This window comes from Symphodus melops (assembly GCF_947650265.1).
Source record: "Symphodus melops genome assembly, chromosome: 1".
Lineage (NCBI taxonomy): Eukaryota > Metazoa > Chordata > Actinopteri > Labriformes > Labridae > Symphodus > Symphodus melops.
The window spans coordinates 3,603,680-3,617,269 of record NC_136691.1 but is presented as its reverse complement, the minus strand read 5'-3'; the positions used below and the strand labels follow the sequence as shown (position 1 = coordinate 3,617,269).

The 13,590-nt window shown below is 43.7% G+C and overlaps 1 protein-coding gene and 1 long non-coding RNA gene across 3 annotated transcripts in view; one reads left to right on the top strand and one right to left on the bottom strand.

Moving 5' to 3' along the window:
- Positions 1 to 7,332: 7,332 nt before the first annotated feature.
- Positions 7,333 to 9,748, top strand: LOC306825199. Its single transcript, XR_013779231.1, has 2 exons — positions 7,333 to 9,002; positions 9,038 to 9,748. It is a non-coding gene; the product is annotated as an uncharacterized lncRNA (long non-coding RNA).
- Positions 9,749 to 10,793: 1,045 nt separating this feature from the next.
- ncoa1 (nuclear receptor coactivator 1) overlaps positions 10,794 to 13,590 on the bottom strand; it is a 29,858-nt gene continuing 27,061 nt past the window's right edge. For both annotated transcript variants that reach the window (XM_079345666.1, XM_079345667.1), the window contains exons 19-21: positions 12,937 to 13,105; positions 12,668 to 12,857; positions 10,794 to 12,131 (exon numbers count right to left, since the gene is read on the bottom strand). In XM_079345666.1, coding sequence (XP_079201792.1) covers positions 11,946 to 12,131; positions 12,668 to 12,857; positions 12,937 to 13,105 — 545 coding nt within the window. In that variant the 3' untranslated portion in view covers positions 10,794 to 11,945. The remainder of the gene's footprint in view (positions 12,132 to 12,667; positions 12,858 to 12,936; positions 13,106 to 13,590) is intronic.

The window sequence follows — 13,590 nt, the reverse complement described above, 5'->3', positions numbered from 1 at the left end:
TTACACTTTCAAATTACGGTGCGAGGGGGCAATCATGCTTCAGCACGGTACGAAAGAGGCGAGTGCGCCATTAAATAAAGTCTTAAAGTCTATCACAACCTTTTCCATGAGTTCCATTTGAAGCAAGAAAAAACAGCACATTTTTTGAATGTTTTTTTTTTCTCCCTGTAGAGCACCACAAATCATAACATCACTTTATATTGTATTTATGACCTGGCGATGAGCCCCTTTGTTTTGATTAAATATATATATATTTTTTGTCAGTTATCTCTGTAAAGCTTAAAACGCAGGTTACATGCAGGTTATATGACGTCTGATTAAAGATGATTCCACTGGTCACAATAGCAGGTAAATGCTGAACTTGTTTTTCATCACAGAAAAAAAAAATAAGACAGCCTCCAATGAATCGTCTCTTTTCTAGTGTTAAAGGACTTTGTGTAAAATACATACAGTGGATAGAGTCAGAAACCGGGGAGGGAGAGGGAGAGAGGGAGAGAGAGAGAGAGAGAGAGAGAGAGAGAGTGGGGACGTGACAGATAAAGAAAACAGATCATCTTTAGCTGAAATGCATGATGTTCAATATTTTTCTTATTGTCAATTTTTGTCTTTTTTGCTAAATTAATGAATAAATATGTAAAAGTTTGTGTCAAAAGAACAAAAGGTTTCATAACTCTGTGTGTCAGATACCACGCAGCCTAATAAGACACACTTAGACTTTTTGTTCCTCATAACTTGAAGGTATCCATTAAAGGTGTCTGTTAAATCAGCTCAGGGGAAACAAAACTGGTGAAATAAATTAATCTTATAGGGTTTTTTTCTTAAAGATTTATTTTTGGCCTTTCGCCTTTATTATAGAGAGAGGAAGGTGGATAGAGGCGGAAATCAGGGAGAGACATGCGGGAGAGGAGCCACAGGCCGGACGCAAACCCGGACTGCCCGCGCGAGGACCATAGCGTAGCTACATGGGACGCTCGCGCTGCCGCTGCACCACCACCAGTGCCCGAATCTTATAGGTTTTTTTAAGTACTTTTTTCAAAGCTTTATTTCGAAGCTTCTTCTTTTAGATACAAACAAAGGAGAGAGAAGGAAACCGAGGGGAGAGAGAGAGAGCGAGTGGGGAATAACATGCAGGAAAAGAGCCAGAGGTCAGATTCAAACCCAGGCCGTCCATTCAGAGGACTTTAGCTTGTGTACAGCTTGGGGCCCCAGACCTTGACCGGGCCCTAAAACTGTTGCAGAAAATGTGCAAACAGACCCCCCCCCCAGTTAGGCCCCGACAGACCGACTGCTCGACCCCTGACATAAAACTGTATTAGTAACTATATACTTTCATTCTCAGTGTAATGTCTCAAGTTTGAATCTAAAATGCAGCTAAAATAGAAACAAGACTTTTTCCAAAAATAACGATAATCAGCTGAAATGAAAAGGTGGACAGTGTTTGTCTCTGACACGAGCACACTGAGCCGGTTCGTCGATTTGATCCCAAAGCAACTGGACTCGGTGGGAGATCTTGAAGACGTTTCCCCTCCCCTCCGCCAAAGGGCTTCTTCAATCTGGTGGACGGAGTTAGAAAGACGTTAGCCGAGTCCTTGATCTAGTTTCACCCAGAGTCGGTTATCGACCCCGGAAGTCTTTGGGGTCACATGTCTCAAGGTTTGTGGAGAGAATTCAACACGGCGTTGTAGGTTGGTGAAACATGGACTCTCAGATCACCACTTCTGTTAACAGAAGGTTCGTTTTCCACCTCAACAGAGATGGCTTCTTTTCTTTAACGCGCTTTCACGCCATGATGACGTCAGCTCCGTCGTCCTGGAGATGTAATGTAGTTCTAGCTCCGTCCACCGGATAGTCTACAACTGAAATGTCCTTTCAGAGGACAGATGAATTACTTCAACTACGTCCAGTTGCCTTTGGATCAAACTTTGAATTTACCATTAACCGGCCAACTTAGAATCCACACAGTTTAAAAAAAGATCTTTCTCTTTACCATTTATGATACAGAGACAAATGAAAATTAAAACAGATATAAATTAAATTTATAGTGCCCAAACCCTGCTGTCAGATCCATCCAGTGACACGTCATCCCCAACTTTCTCTCTCGCGCTCTCAGATTTCCGACTCTGTCCCGTCTCTAAATAGAGGCATAAAAAAAGTCAAAACGAAAACTGAAGAAAACCACTTCTATAACCTTCATCTGAATTTAAAGGCAGGGTCGGTCCTTTCCTCCAGATCCACTTTTTACGATTTTGGTTGAAATTCTCTTTGTGTCCTGACAGACAAGTTGTAACTCATGTGCTCCGAAAAAGGAACAAAGAAAATCTGTCATCTGTAGCAGTTTGTAAGTCTGTAAAAACTTCGACCAATGTCTGCCACGAGGTACCAATACGATGAACCAATCACACGCCCCCCTACCTCTTGTGTGCACGAGCCCACACTCAAAGCATGAGCCGAGGTCCGCTTCTGGACCAATGGCGCCTGTGCATGTAAGTGAGGGGGCGTGGCTTCTGAGGGAGCACAGAGAGGAGGGGGAGGGTGCAGATGGAGCACTGAGAGAACGCTACTTTGAGACTCATGAAAATGACCAACTCTGCCTTCAAGTTTGTTGCTTCTATTTTGCAAATTTTTTTTAGCATTAAATCTTCAATCCAGACTCTCTAAAAGAAACACCTCCATCATCTTCCCATGTGACTTTAACGAAAGAAAAAAATAAATAAAAAAGGACCATAAGGTGTTTACAGAACATACAGCGACAACACTGTGCATTTCAAATGGTGCTTTTATTGCAATGTGTTGCATTCCCACATTCATAGATGTTATAGATTTGTTAGTCAAAGCATCATTATCTCAAGGTTGGCATCCTCACCTTGGAAAAAAAAAAAAAAAAAAAGCAGAGGGATCAAATGCACGAGGTGTTTGTGTTTTGAGTGTAGTAGAGAAGTGTGTGTGTAAACTTGAGCAGCCATGAACATGAATGACCCAAAAAAAAACAAAAAAAAACTAAACTTGAAAATTTAGACTTCCAGTAGATGCAAAGAAAGAGGTTTTTGTTTCTTTTAACGGTAAAAATAGAACAACAGAAGAAGAAGAGGATTTTTGTGTGTTTGTCCGCCTGCAGGGCTCTCACTCCCTGCAGGGACGAGACCCGGCCTGAGACTGATTGTCTACAACATCCCAAAGAAAAGGTAGATTTCTTTATATTCACTGAACAGGGGGGGAGGGGGGTGAAGGGGATAAGGGTGAGGGGAGAGGGGGGATTAAAAAAGAGAGAGAGAGAGAGAGCAAGAGAGAGAGAAAGAGAAAATATAACATGCATTAAATTCTCCCAGATGAACATTGTCACTCATATTGTCATGTAATAGCTGCTCCGATGCCTCTTGAAAAACAAACTTTACACAAGTGTCATATACAAAACTGGACAAAGATGAGTAAAATGTATTATATATATTTATATATTTATTTATATTAATTTGTACAAGGGAGAAAGTGGAACCTTGGTCATATTTTTTTTTAAAACTCAAATTCTCCAGAGAAAGCATTACCCCCCCCCCCCAAAAAAAGAGAAAGAAATAAATCAACAGAGTGGTGAGTTAGTATTCGTAACACGCCTTCTTTATCCAACACGGCAGCACTTACAATCACTCGACAAACTGACGCTGTGGTAACTTTCACACAGAGGACAGATTGGTTTTGAAACATCTGCAGCAGGAATGAGTTTGAATCGAAGGACGATGGAGACGCTTGGTGGTGCACAAATACCGGTTTGGACCAATGACGAGCAAGAATGATTACATGAGACGCAATTCAGTCTGTATCTGCACCAAATAGTTCCTCTTTTTTTTTTTTTTTGCTGATGCTAAACTTCTCTTCACTTCAGCAGATATTAGCCTGTACCCCGTGCGCCAGGCATTAGTCCGATCCCAGCACGAGTACACCACAAGCTCTTCCACATCAGGCAGCACAAACATGAGACGAGACAAGCAAAAGACCAGAGAGGACAGGCAACACAGTGAGCGTGTTGTCCCTTCACGTCAGTGCACAGCTGCTGCTCCAGAGCAGAGGTTCGAGCAGTCACACAGACCAGACTTCTGCTGAGAGTGGAGAGAAAAAAAAACCAAAACAAAACTGAGTGTCCGCCTTGGTTTAAGGAAAAACACGGGGAGAGTGATTGCCGAGCGGCGGCGACGGAGCGAAGTGTGGCTGAAACGGTGTTTTCGAGAGCAGGAATGTTCTGAGGAGGTTTTTAACAGTTCGCGGAGAGGAGAGAGGAGACAAGGAGAGAAGAGAAGACAAGGAGAGATGGGAGGAGACAAGGAGAGAAGAGAAGACAAGGAGAGATGGGAGGAGACAAGGAGAGAAGAGAAGACAAGGAGAGATGGGAGGAGACAAGGAGAGAAGAGAAGACAAGGAGAGATGGGAGGAGACAAGGAGAGAAGAGAAGACAAGGAGAGATGGGAGGAGACGAGGAGAAAAGAGGAGAGGAGGCGAGACAAGAGGAGGCGAGGAGACGAGAGATGAGAAGAGAAGTGAAGAGGAGGAGAAGAGGAGAGATGAGGAGAAATGAGAGGAGGAGAGACAAGAGATGAGGAGAGGAGACGAGGAGAGGAGAGACGGGCGGGGTGTCACCTGAAGAAGATTGGCATAGTATTCATACTGAGGATCGGTTGGCGTAGAGACAGAAAAAGACGAAGAGAACTTTACAAAGACGGTACAATTTTAAGTCGTCTTTTGGATCAGGGCGTTTCATCTACGGTCGAGTTCTGCATGAAGAACCTGAGCTCAATTCAATTTCAAATACTACTGTACATTCAGGGGGGGCGGGGCTTAACCTTTCTCTCCTAATACTGATCCGATTGAGACAGTTTCCGGCGGCCTTTTCACTCCGAGTAAATCCGATATAAAGTGCAAAATTAGATTGTATTTGCAAGTTCCTGGAATAATTCTGATTTATCTTCTATGCGTGTAAAAAAGTCTTTTTTTTTTTTTTAAATACAGTAAACTTTTTGTTTATAAAGGTGAAAAAATGTTTTTAAAAAAACCCTGGCTAACAAGGTTATTAGTGTTAAACAGCAAAGGAGCGAGCTTTACTGCGTGAACATATATATATATACACGAGGCACCTCAAGTTTGGTATAAAGTCAAAGAATGAAGAGAAGCTGAGAGAGGTCATCAGGCAACGACGAAATCCGCTGAGAGGGACACTGAACTACACTGACGGGGCTTTCAATCTGTGTGTGTGTGTGTGTGTGTGTGTGTGTGTGCGTGTGTGTGTTCATACCTATAACATGAAAGGTTTGCTCCAGTGTTAATTCAACAAGTGAAGAAATGCTTCTTTCAGTAAGGTGCATAGGTAACGGTTGCAATGTTTTCTTTCTTCCTGTAAACGAATGACAGCACTCCAGGCACAAAGAAAAAAAAAAAAAAAAAAAAAAACGTCAGTGGCGAAGCGAAGGAGACGTCGCTGAACCGACCGTAACTTTGGGACATCGTGTCGCAGAGAGAGAGAGGCTACAAACAGAAAGAAAGAAAGAAAGAGGAAGGGGGGGACGACGAGCGAGCGAGGAGAAACGTGCAAAACTGTGTGTGAGTGTGTGTGTGTGTGGGGCGCTACATTATGTGTTATCCAGTGATGATGAGGTTTGCATATGGTTTCCTTTAAACATCTTGAAGCTTTGGTCGTTTACTAGTGACAAATGCAAGAAGAAAAAAAACAAAGAGGCTACATCTGTGAGACAGTGAGGAAACAAAACAAAGCCCACGATTTGACACAACCAGCAGGCAATGCTTCTCCAAGAAACCAAGGCTCCACTCTCCCAGATCTGCTTTTAAACGTTTTGACAACAGAGAGAAAAAAAAATTAAATAATATGGCCTTTTTTTCTTTTCTTTTTTTTTTTTTTTAAATTAACCCGTACAAAAAAAAAAGCCAGTCCACACTGCTTCTCTCTCTCTCTCTCTCTCTCTCTCTCTCTCTCTCTCTCAGTAAAATCACATTCAGCAGTCGCTTAAAAAAAACCCAACAAAAAACAAAAACCATTCTCTGGCATAGTTCATCAGAAAACACCCACAGGTACTGTGCAGGGTCGAAAGAAAGAAGAATCAAAACCAGGAACATCTCCCACTTTGCCATCTTAGAGAACACCAGATATACAGTATTAATCACTTACACACACACACACACACACACACACACACTGATAGTCTTATACATACGTCAGAAAAAAAAAAAAAGTAGAAAAAAAAAACATTAAATCAAAACATGACGGAGGCGAGTAGTTTTCTTTTTTTATACCACAAACTCGGAGCACTACTTTTTTTGTTTGTTGATTCTGAACAAATACATATTCACATTTCTCTGTTATATACATCATGTTAACATCTTTACAAATTAAAAAAAAAAAAAAAAAAGAAGAACCTAACCTTGTACCTGTTAATCGTAGTGAGGAAGGAGGGACTGTTTTGTTTCCATCGAATGGCTGTCAGATACAAATAAAAAACAGAGTACATATGCATTGGTTGTATTTGGCATGTTGGTTTGTAAAAAAAATAACACACAGGATGAGCTGAGAGTTTTCTGCAGTTGACAGGGTTTGTAGAGGAAACCGTTTCCATAGGAATGCCTGTTCCACGCAGAAAAGTGAGGAGAGGAGGAGGAGGAGGAGGTAGGAGGGGTTTCAATACTGTATGTATACTGTGTGAAATAATCAGAGCAGAGAAAACAAGAGGAGGCTGAAACTGGCAGAATCCTTCCTAAAAATTATAAAAAATAAAAAAAATACATTCTTCCACTTTGTGCAGCTTCTGTCTCTTCTGAGAGTCAACCATCGAACCAAACAGCGGCGCAGGAGGGTCTGACCGGCGCGTTCACACTGTGAGGACGTTTTCAGACACTTTCTAGAAAACGTGCCGTTACTCGAGACTTTCTCCTCGTCTCCTCGCTGACCCACTGGAGTTTTTTTTTTTTTTTTTTAAACCGACTGTTCTGCAGAGTTAAGGTTAAGTGCCATGAAATTAAGAGGCTACATGTTTTTATCCCAAGTCCAAAACGAATGTGCGACGTCCGTGCTTCCCTCGCTGCTCCCGGGGAAAAACATCCCAACGCGACAAATAAATCAGGAGTTACAACCAGCATATAGAAACGAACGCCGTTAGTGAGAAGGACACGTTAAAACTCCCGGCTGGATTCTGTTCCTCTTCCCCACAAGCTCATGTGCAGTCATGGAGAGTCTCAGTGCGGAGGTAGAGGGAAGTTTTTAGTTTCTGAGACACCCGTGACGTTTCACATGAACCAGTGGAGTCTGGGATCAGAGTCTTTAAATGATCTGCTTTCATCTTTCATCACAAGGAGAGACAGAGAGAGAGCAGGTCAAACGTTCATGTTAGAATCTCTCTCTCTTTCTTCCCTCCGTTTTGTATTATTGTTAAAGTAAAAGTTAAGTGAAAGTCAAGCTGTCACTTTTTGGATCGAGGAAATTTCAGACGTTTTAAAAAAACATAAACGAGCCAAAAAGCAGCCGACAGATTCACTGATTATAAAGTCGTCAAGGGGCGGGGTTTAAAAATCCAAACAAGTGCTCAACGTCAAGAAGAGCTGAATCCAAATATGGGAGCTTTTTATATGAAGCGGGTGAAACAGATCTTATCCCGCCGGATGGTTCGGTCTGTATAAAGACGCTGGACCGATGAAAAACAGTCACTCACAGTGTGAAAACTCAGTTAAGAGGAAAAGATAACCAGACAGAACTCCTGCCTGATTTCAAAACAACAATGAGGTAATAACAAAGCTGATGATTTATCCACATGCTTCTCTAATAAATATATACACAGAAAAAAAAAAGAAACATCTCAGAGAGTCTTGGCAGACGTTTGAGTCCAGGAGGCAAAGTTTTAAATACAGTTTTAAAAAAAAAAGAAAAAAAGAGAAGAAAAAGAAGTTGTTGACGTTTCCTGGGCCTCTGTTTGGATACACGGTACATCGACCGTGAACACACACAAACACACAAACACACACGGAGCTGTGCACAAAGTGGTTCTGTCATCAAACATCGGAGGAGTCGGTGGGAGGAATGTTAGACCTTAGCATGCTAACCCGTCTGTTTCTGTTGCATACGGTTTGTTTGTTTGTCTGTGTTGTTCCTCTGTGAGAACAGGAGAGCCTTCAGTCTGTGTGTGTGTGTGTGTGTGTGTGTGTGTGTGTGTGTGTGTGTGTGTGTGTGTGTGTGTGTGTGTGTGTGTGTAAGCTGCATGTTGAACCCTCTCACTGGATGCTGCCTCTAATATTCCTTTCCTTAAAGAATTGAAAATCAACAACGACCCAGGATTCATCCAACCAGGAACGAGGGATTTTGTGCCGAATGTTTGAGGCCATTAAAAACCTCTGCATGTTCCTTTACAGATGGATTCCCGAGGGAGGAAGTGGCCAAGATGAAATATCCACCAGCCAAGTAGATTTCTAAGAGGCCAAATTCAATATAAAAGCGTTGGAAGCTTGATCGACGCCTCGTAAACACGTCCACATGACAGCTATTCAGTTAGCTTAATGCTAATACTGAACATGTATGTCAGACCAACTTATTATGGCTGTGAGTGAGGAACGTAAAGACCCGTAATACCACATGACATTGTGTGGTCACGGTTACACACGTGGGAAAGTGGACGCCACTTTCTAGGTGCCATATATTCAGTCCATAAGGGTTTAGGGTTGAGGGTTTAGGGTTTATGGTTGAGGATTCAGGGTTTAGGATTCAGGATTTCTGGTTGAGGATTCAGGGCTTAGGGTTTAGGGTTCAGGGTTTATGGTTGAGGATTCAGGGTTTTGGGTTCAGGATTTATGGTTCAGGGTTTAGGGTTCAGGGTTTAGGTTCAGGATTTATGGTTGAGGATTCAGGATTTAGGGTTCAGGGTTCAGGATTTATGGTTGAGGTTCTAGGGTTCAGGGTTTATGGTTGAGGTTTTAGGGTTCAGGGTTCATGGTTGAGGTTTTAGGGTTCAGGGTTCATGGTTGAGGTTTTAGGGTTCAGGGTTCATGGTTGAGGTTTTAGGGTTCAGGGTTCATGGTGGACATCGAGATTCAGCTCGCTCTTGTTCAGCTTCAATATTCTGAAAGCAGACGAGCTGCTCCGACAGTTTTAACCGTTCTGGTGCAAACATTTCCCGTCCATGTGGCCGATGACCTTCTGCTGACCCCCCCTGCAATGAGGCCTTTGGCAGGCGTTTGAACACTTGACGTAACCAGTAAGCTTTGAGGGATACGTTCAGCTACGTTGACATGACGTAGACACAAAGGTAGGTTCAGGGAAGAGCTCAGATTTGGGGGTTTTAAAAATGAGCCTTGTGTTCATCTGGATGAAACGAGTGTTTTAAAGGAGGAGTTACAGAGGTCATGTTGATGGCGTCCGACACATCAGAACGAGCCTAAAGCAGGCATTAATCCTGCGCATGTATCGCGTGTGTTGACTTTAATTCAAAGGGAATATTCAGAGGCAGCATCGCGGCAGGGTTTCACGATAAGAAGCATCTTTTTCTTTGATTGTGATCAGAGCGACACAGTGTCTGACCGAGCAACAGTAGTCAACAGAAAACTGTTCGTGTTTGTTTGTTTGTCACCAGTGGAGTGAAGTCTTCATCAGGGAACCAGAGGTGGAAGAAGGAGTGGAGGGTTGAATCCCCAGAAAAACACAGAAAAAAAAAAAAAAATAGAAAAGAAAGAAGATTCCTCGAGAGGAGCAACACTGACAAAAAAAAATAAAATACAGGTCTGCAGGAGAAATGAAAGAAAATCATTTTTGGCAACTCAACCTGTTTGGATTCAACTTCATGACAAGCTGGAAATGAATTCTCCATCACATCATTGTTAGGAACTTCTATTACTAAAGCCTCTGCTTAAAAGTCTTTATACAGGAACAATACCTCAGGAGCCGGATGTTTGCCGCGACTTTGTGTGCAATGTCGATGCGGCTAAGTACCGTTAGCATCGACAGAGGCTGCGTGATCGCGGCAAAGAGCGCAGCTCGAGGTACCGTCTTGACTTTGTCTTTTTTAATACAATGGTTACAACACATGTACTGTCGGAAAAGTTCTCGTGAACGCATCGTACATACATCAGAAGAAGAAGAAGAAGAAAAAGAACACGAGAAAAGATGGCTCCCTGGTCACCACAAGAGAAAGCAAACACCCCTCCCCCCCTTTTTTTTCTTTTCTTTTTCAGAAAGTCGTGCTGAACAGAAGCGAAACCGAGCCGAGTTTAAAAAAAAAAAAAAATATTCAATTGCAGAAGTTGGATTAAATTCCTCCTCCGCTGCGAGGGTTTACATCATCATGATGCCAAAATACAAACAATCTTAAAAAAGAAGAAAAAAAAAACCCACCCACAAGGTGACGTTATTAGATATTAAACAAAATAAAGGAAACTTAAAAAGAAATATAAGAAACCTGGATCGAATCACATTATACATCGTTTTGCTGTTCTCACTCATCGATTAATTACACTTTTCTTTCTTTTCTTTTTTTTTTCTCCAGAGGAAAGCGCTTTACAAGAGAAGAGTGAGCTCGTCCCCCAAGTCTTTGTCCTTCTGTACTGTACAATACTACCCGCCTGCATGGTGCACAACATGGCAAACAACACTGATAGGCCGAGAGAGAGAGAGAGAGAGAGAGAGAGAGAGAGAGATAGAGAGAGAGAGAGAGAGAGAGAGAGAGAGAGAGAGAGAGAGAACCCAACAGGGCTCTGTATTCACAGCTGCTGAGGTGAGGGGTAAAATGTGACGGACAGACATTTAAATAATTATAACAGTCTCATTTCTTTTTTTTTTTATACTTTGAAAAATAATAAAAATAAAACTTCCTCCGGTCGGGGGAGAGAAAAAAAAACACGTAAGTTCCAAACTGAGCAGCATCCCGTCTGTCTCCCATCCATCCATCAATCCGTCCGTTTCTGGCTGTTGTCAAAGCTTGTTCTGATGATGATGATGATGATGATGATGAAGATGAGAGCAGAATATTTTTTTCTTTTTTTTTTTAAACAAAAACATAATTCCACCAACAAATAAAAAAACAGGAGATAGAACAATATGTAGTAGAAGAAGAAGAAGAAGAAGAAGAAGAAGAAGCAGAGCTCGGGAAAAACTCAAACTTCCACCAGGCACTGTAGCTGATAGAGAGAGACAGTCTCAGAACCAGCTGATACCGAGCTTCTATCCCACAATGCCACAGAGGTCTGAAACCTTAAACATTCCCACATCGCTGAGAGACAGGTCGGAGAAAAATCTCAACAAAAAAAAACAAACAAAAAAAAAAAGCCAGAGGTGCTGCTGATGTGTGGGATAATCCCGACACATTAAAAGAGCTCAGCTGTATGCTGGAACTCATGCTCCCAAGATGCACTGCTGCTGCTGCTGCTGCCGAGACGGTCCAGCAGAGAAACAAACAAACAACGACAACAAAAAAAAAAAAAAAAAAAGAGGAAGCCGGCCCTGATTTGACAGTGACGACAACTTGGCAAATCTACAAATGATGTTGCAGTTGTTTTCTTGGGTCAGGAAGCAGGAAGTAGGTCACCGAGGAATGAGCAGCAAGACAACACTGCCTTTAATAGGCTGAGGCAGACAGACAGGTTGTCAGACAGATTAGACAGGCAGGTTAAAATACACTGCTGCTCCTTCTGACTTGAGTCTTTTCTGTGAAAAAGTTCTGGGCGGCAAAACAAACCGGCCCCTGAATCCACCAACGCTGCACAGAAGAAGTGGCGAGGCCGCCGCCGCCGCCGCCGCCGGCGCCGCCGCCCTCTCTGAGCCGTCACGCTGAGGCCGTCCAAACATCCATCCTTCCATCGATCCATCCAAAAAGGTGAGACAGAGACAGCAATGGGTCTGGTGCACCGACCTCCGAGGAGGAGGCGTAGAAGTGAGAAGTAAGAGGGTAGAGCAGGAGAGCTGGAGGTGGGCGGGGTCGTCACTCGGTGAGCAGCTGCTGGAGGAGGCTCTTCTGCTGGGCCTGGTTGTTCTGGGACACCTGGGGCACGGGGCCCTTCTGGGAGGCGGCGGCGGCGGCTGCAGCGGCGCCCTGGTTCAGGTAGGAGTCACTGCCCACCAGGTTGACGGTGCACTGGACGTCTGCAAACACCTGAACCTGCTGCACCTGCAGACAGTGGCACACGGAGAGCTTCAATATAAACACGTCCCGCTTTTACTCGTTTCTTTTTACGGATTATTGTTGAGCGTCTTGATTTTCGTCTATTTCGATATTTCTGCTCAAATTTTGTGGACAACTGTCGACTGTGCTGCAGCTGCTGGCCAGGACATTTCTAAACTCGGGGGGGGGGGGGGGGGGGGGGGGGGGGGGCTTTTCCTGATGTAATAAAGGTAGCTGGAGAGCTGCCGACGTGCCCTTGGGCAATCTCAACGGAGGCGCAGAACGCAAAGATTTGTCACAGATTTTATTTTAGACAAGTAGAACGTTTTAAATCTACATGCCACATATGATGGCTTTTAATTCATACTCATCTGTTAACGTCCGTCATTCTTCTCTTTGGTTAAATGGCGCTCTAGGGTCCTCTATTGACCAGACGGAGCCTTCATGATGATGTCATTTCCAGGATAGAAGCAGTGTGTGCGTCTGATGGATGACGGCGTTACGACACATTCGAGTGGTTTGAGAGGTTCAGAGTCACTCACCTGCTGCTCGCTGCACACCGAGGCGACGTTGCTGAGGTTACTGTTGCTCAAGCCGACAGCCTGCCCGATGGGAGGTAATGAGCCGACGCCACCCGAGCCTCCGGCCATGGACACGGTGATGCTCATGTTGTTGTAAACCCCCTGCTGGCTGAACGCCTGCCCTGCACTCGGTCCTGACTGACTGAACAGGCTGAAGAGCCGAATCAAAAAAAGCGTCTTATTATGACTATAAAATAAACATCGTTAAACGACGTAAAGAGGGGACTCACCTGTTGCTGGCCACGCCTGTCTGTTGCCAGCTCTTCATTTCTGGTGACTGGTAGCCAGGAGGCGGGGCTTGCTGGAGCAGAGGACTCTGGGAGGTGGAGTTTTGAGGTGACAGTAACGGGCTGGTCGGGCTCATCTCAGGAGGGAACGGAGGGTCTTGCTGGACCAAAGCTTTAAAAGAGAAACAGTCAAGTCTTAATAATTTCAAGGACGGCAAAGTCAGTGCATCAGAAATATAGATTTATTTTTAAATATTACCGAACTGGACATTCTTATTAAAAAGACTTTAAGGATCTAAAGCAGGGGTGTCAAACTTCAATCCTCGAGGGCCAGATACCTGAGACTTCTAACAGTCTGAGGAAGCCGGCCCTGCAGGACTGGAGTTTGACACCCCTGAACGAAAAGGACAGAAGAACAAACGTGTATATGCTGTGATAACGACCCGAGGTTCGCCGGTTCAAGTCCCGATATGGACAAAGTCTGGGAATTAGTTTGATAGCTTCAGAGGGGCCAGCTCTTTTCCTGACGTCTCTCCATTAGTGCAGGTTCATACGACCCTGTTTTTACGTGTGTGTGTGTGTGTGTGTGTGTGTGTGTATTTCAGCCTGTGTGTGTGGAGCATGCTCAACAACAACAGGCAGCAGTACACGGCCACC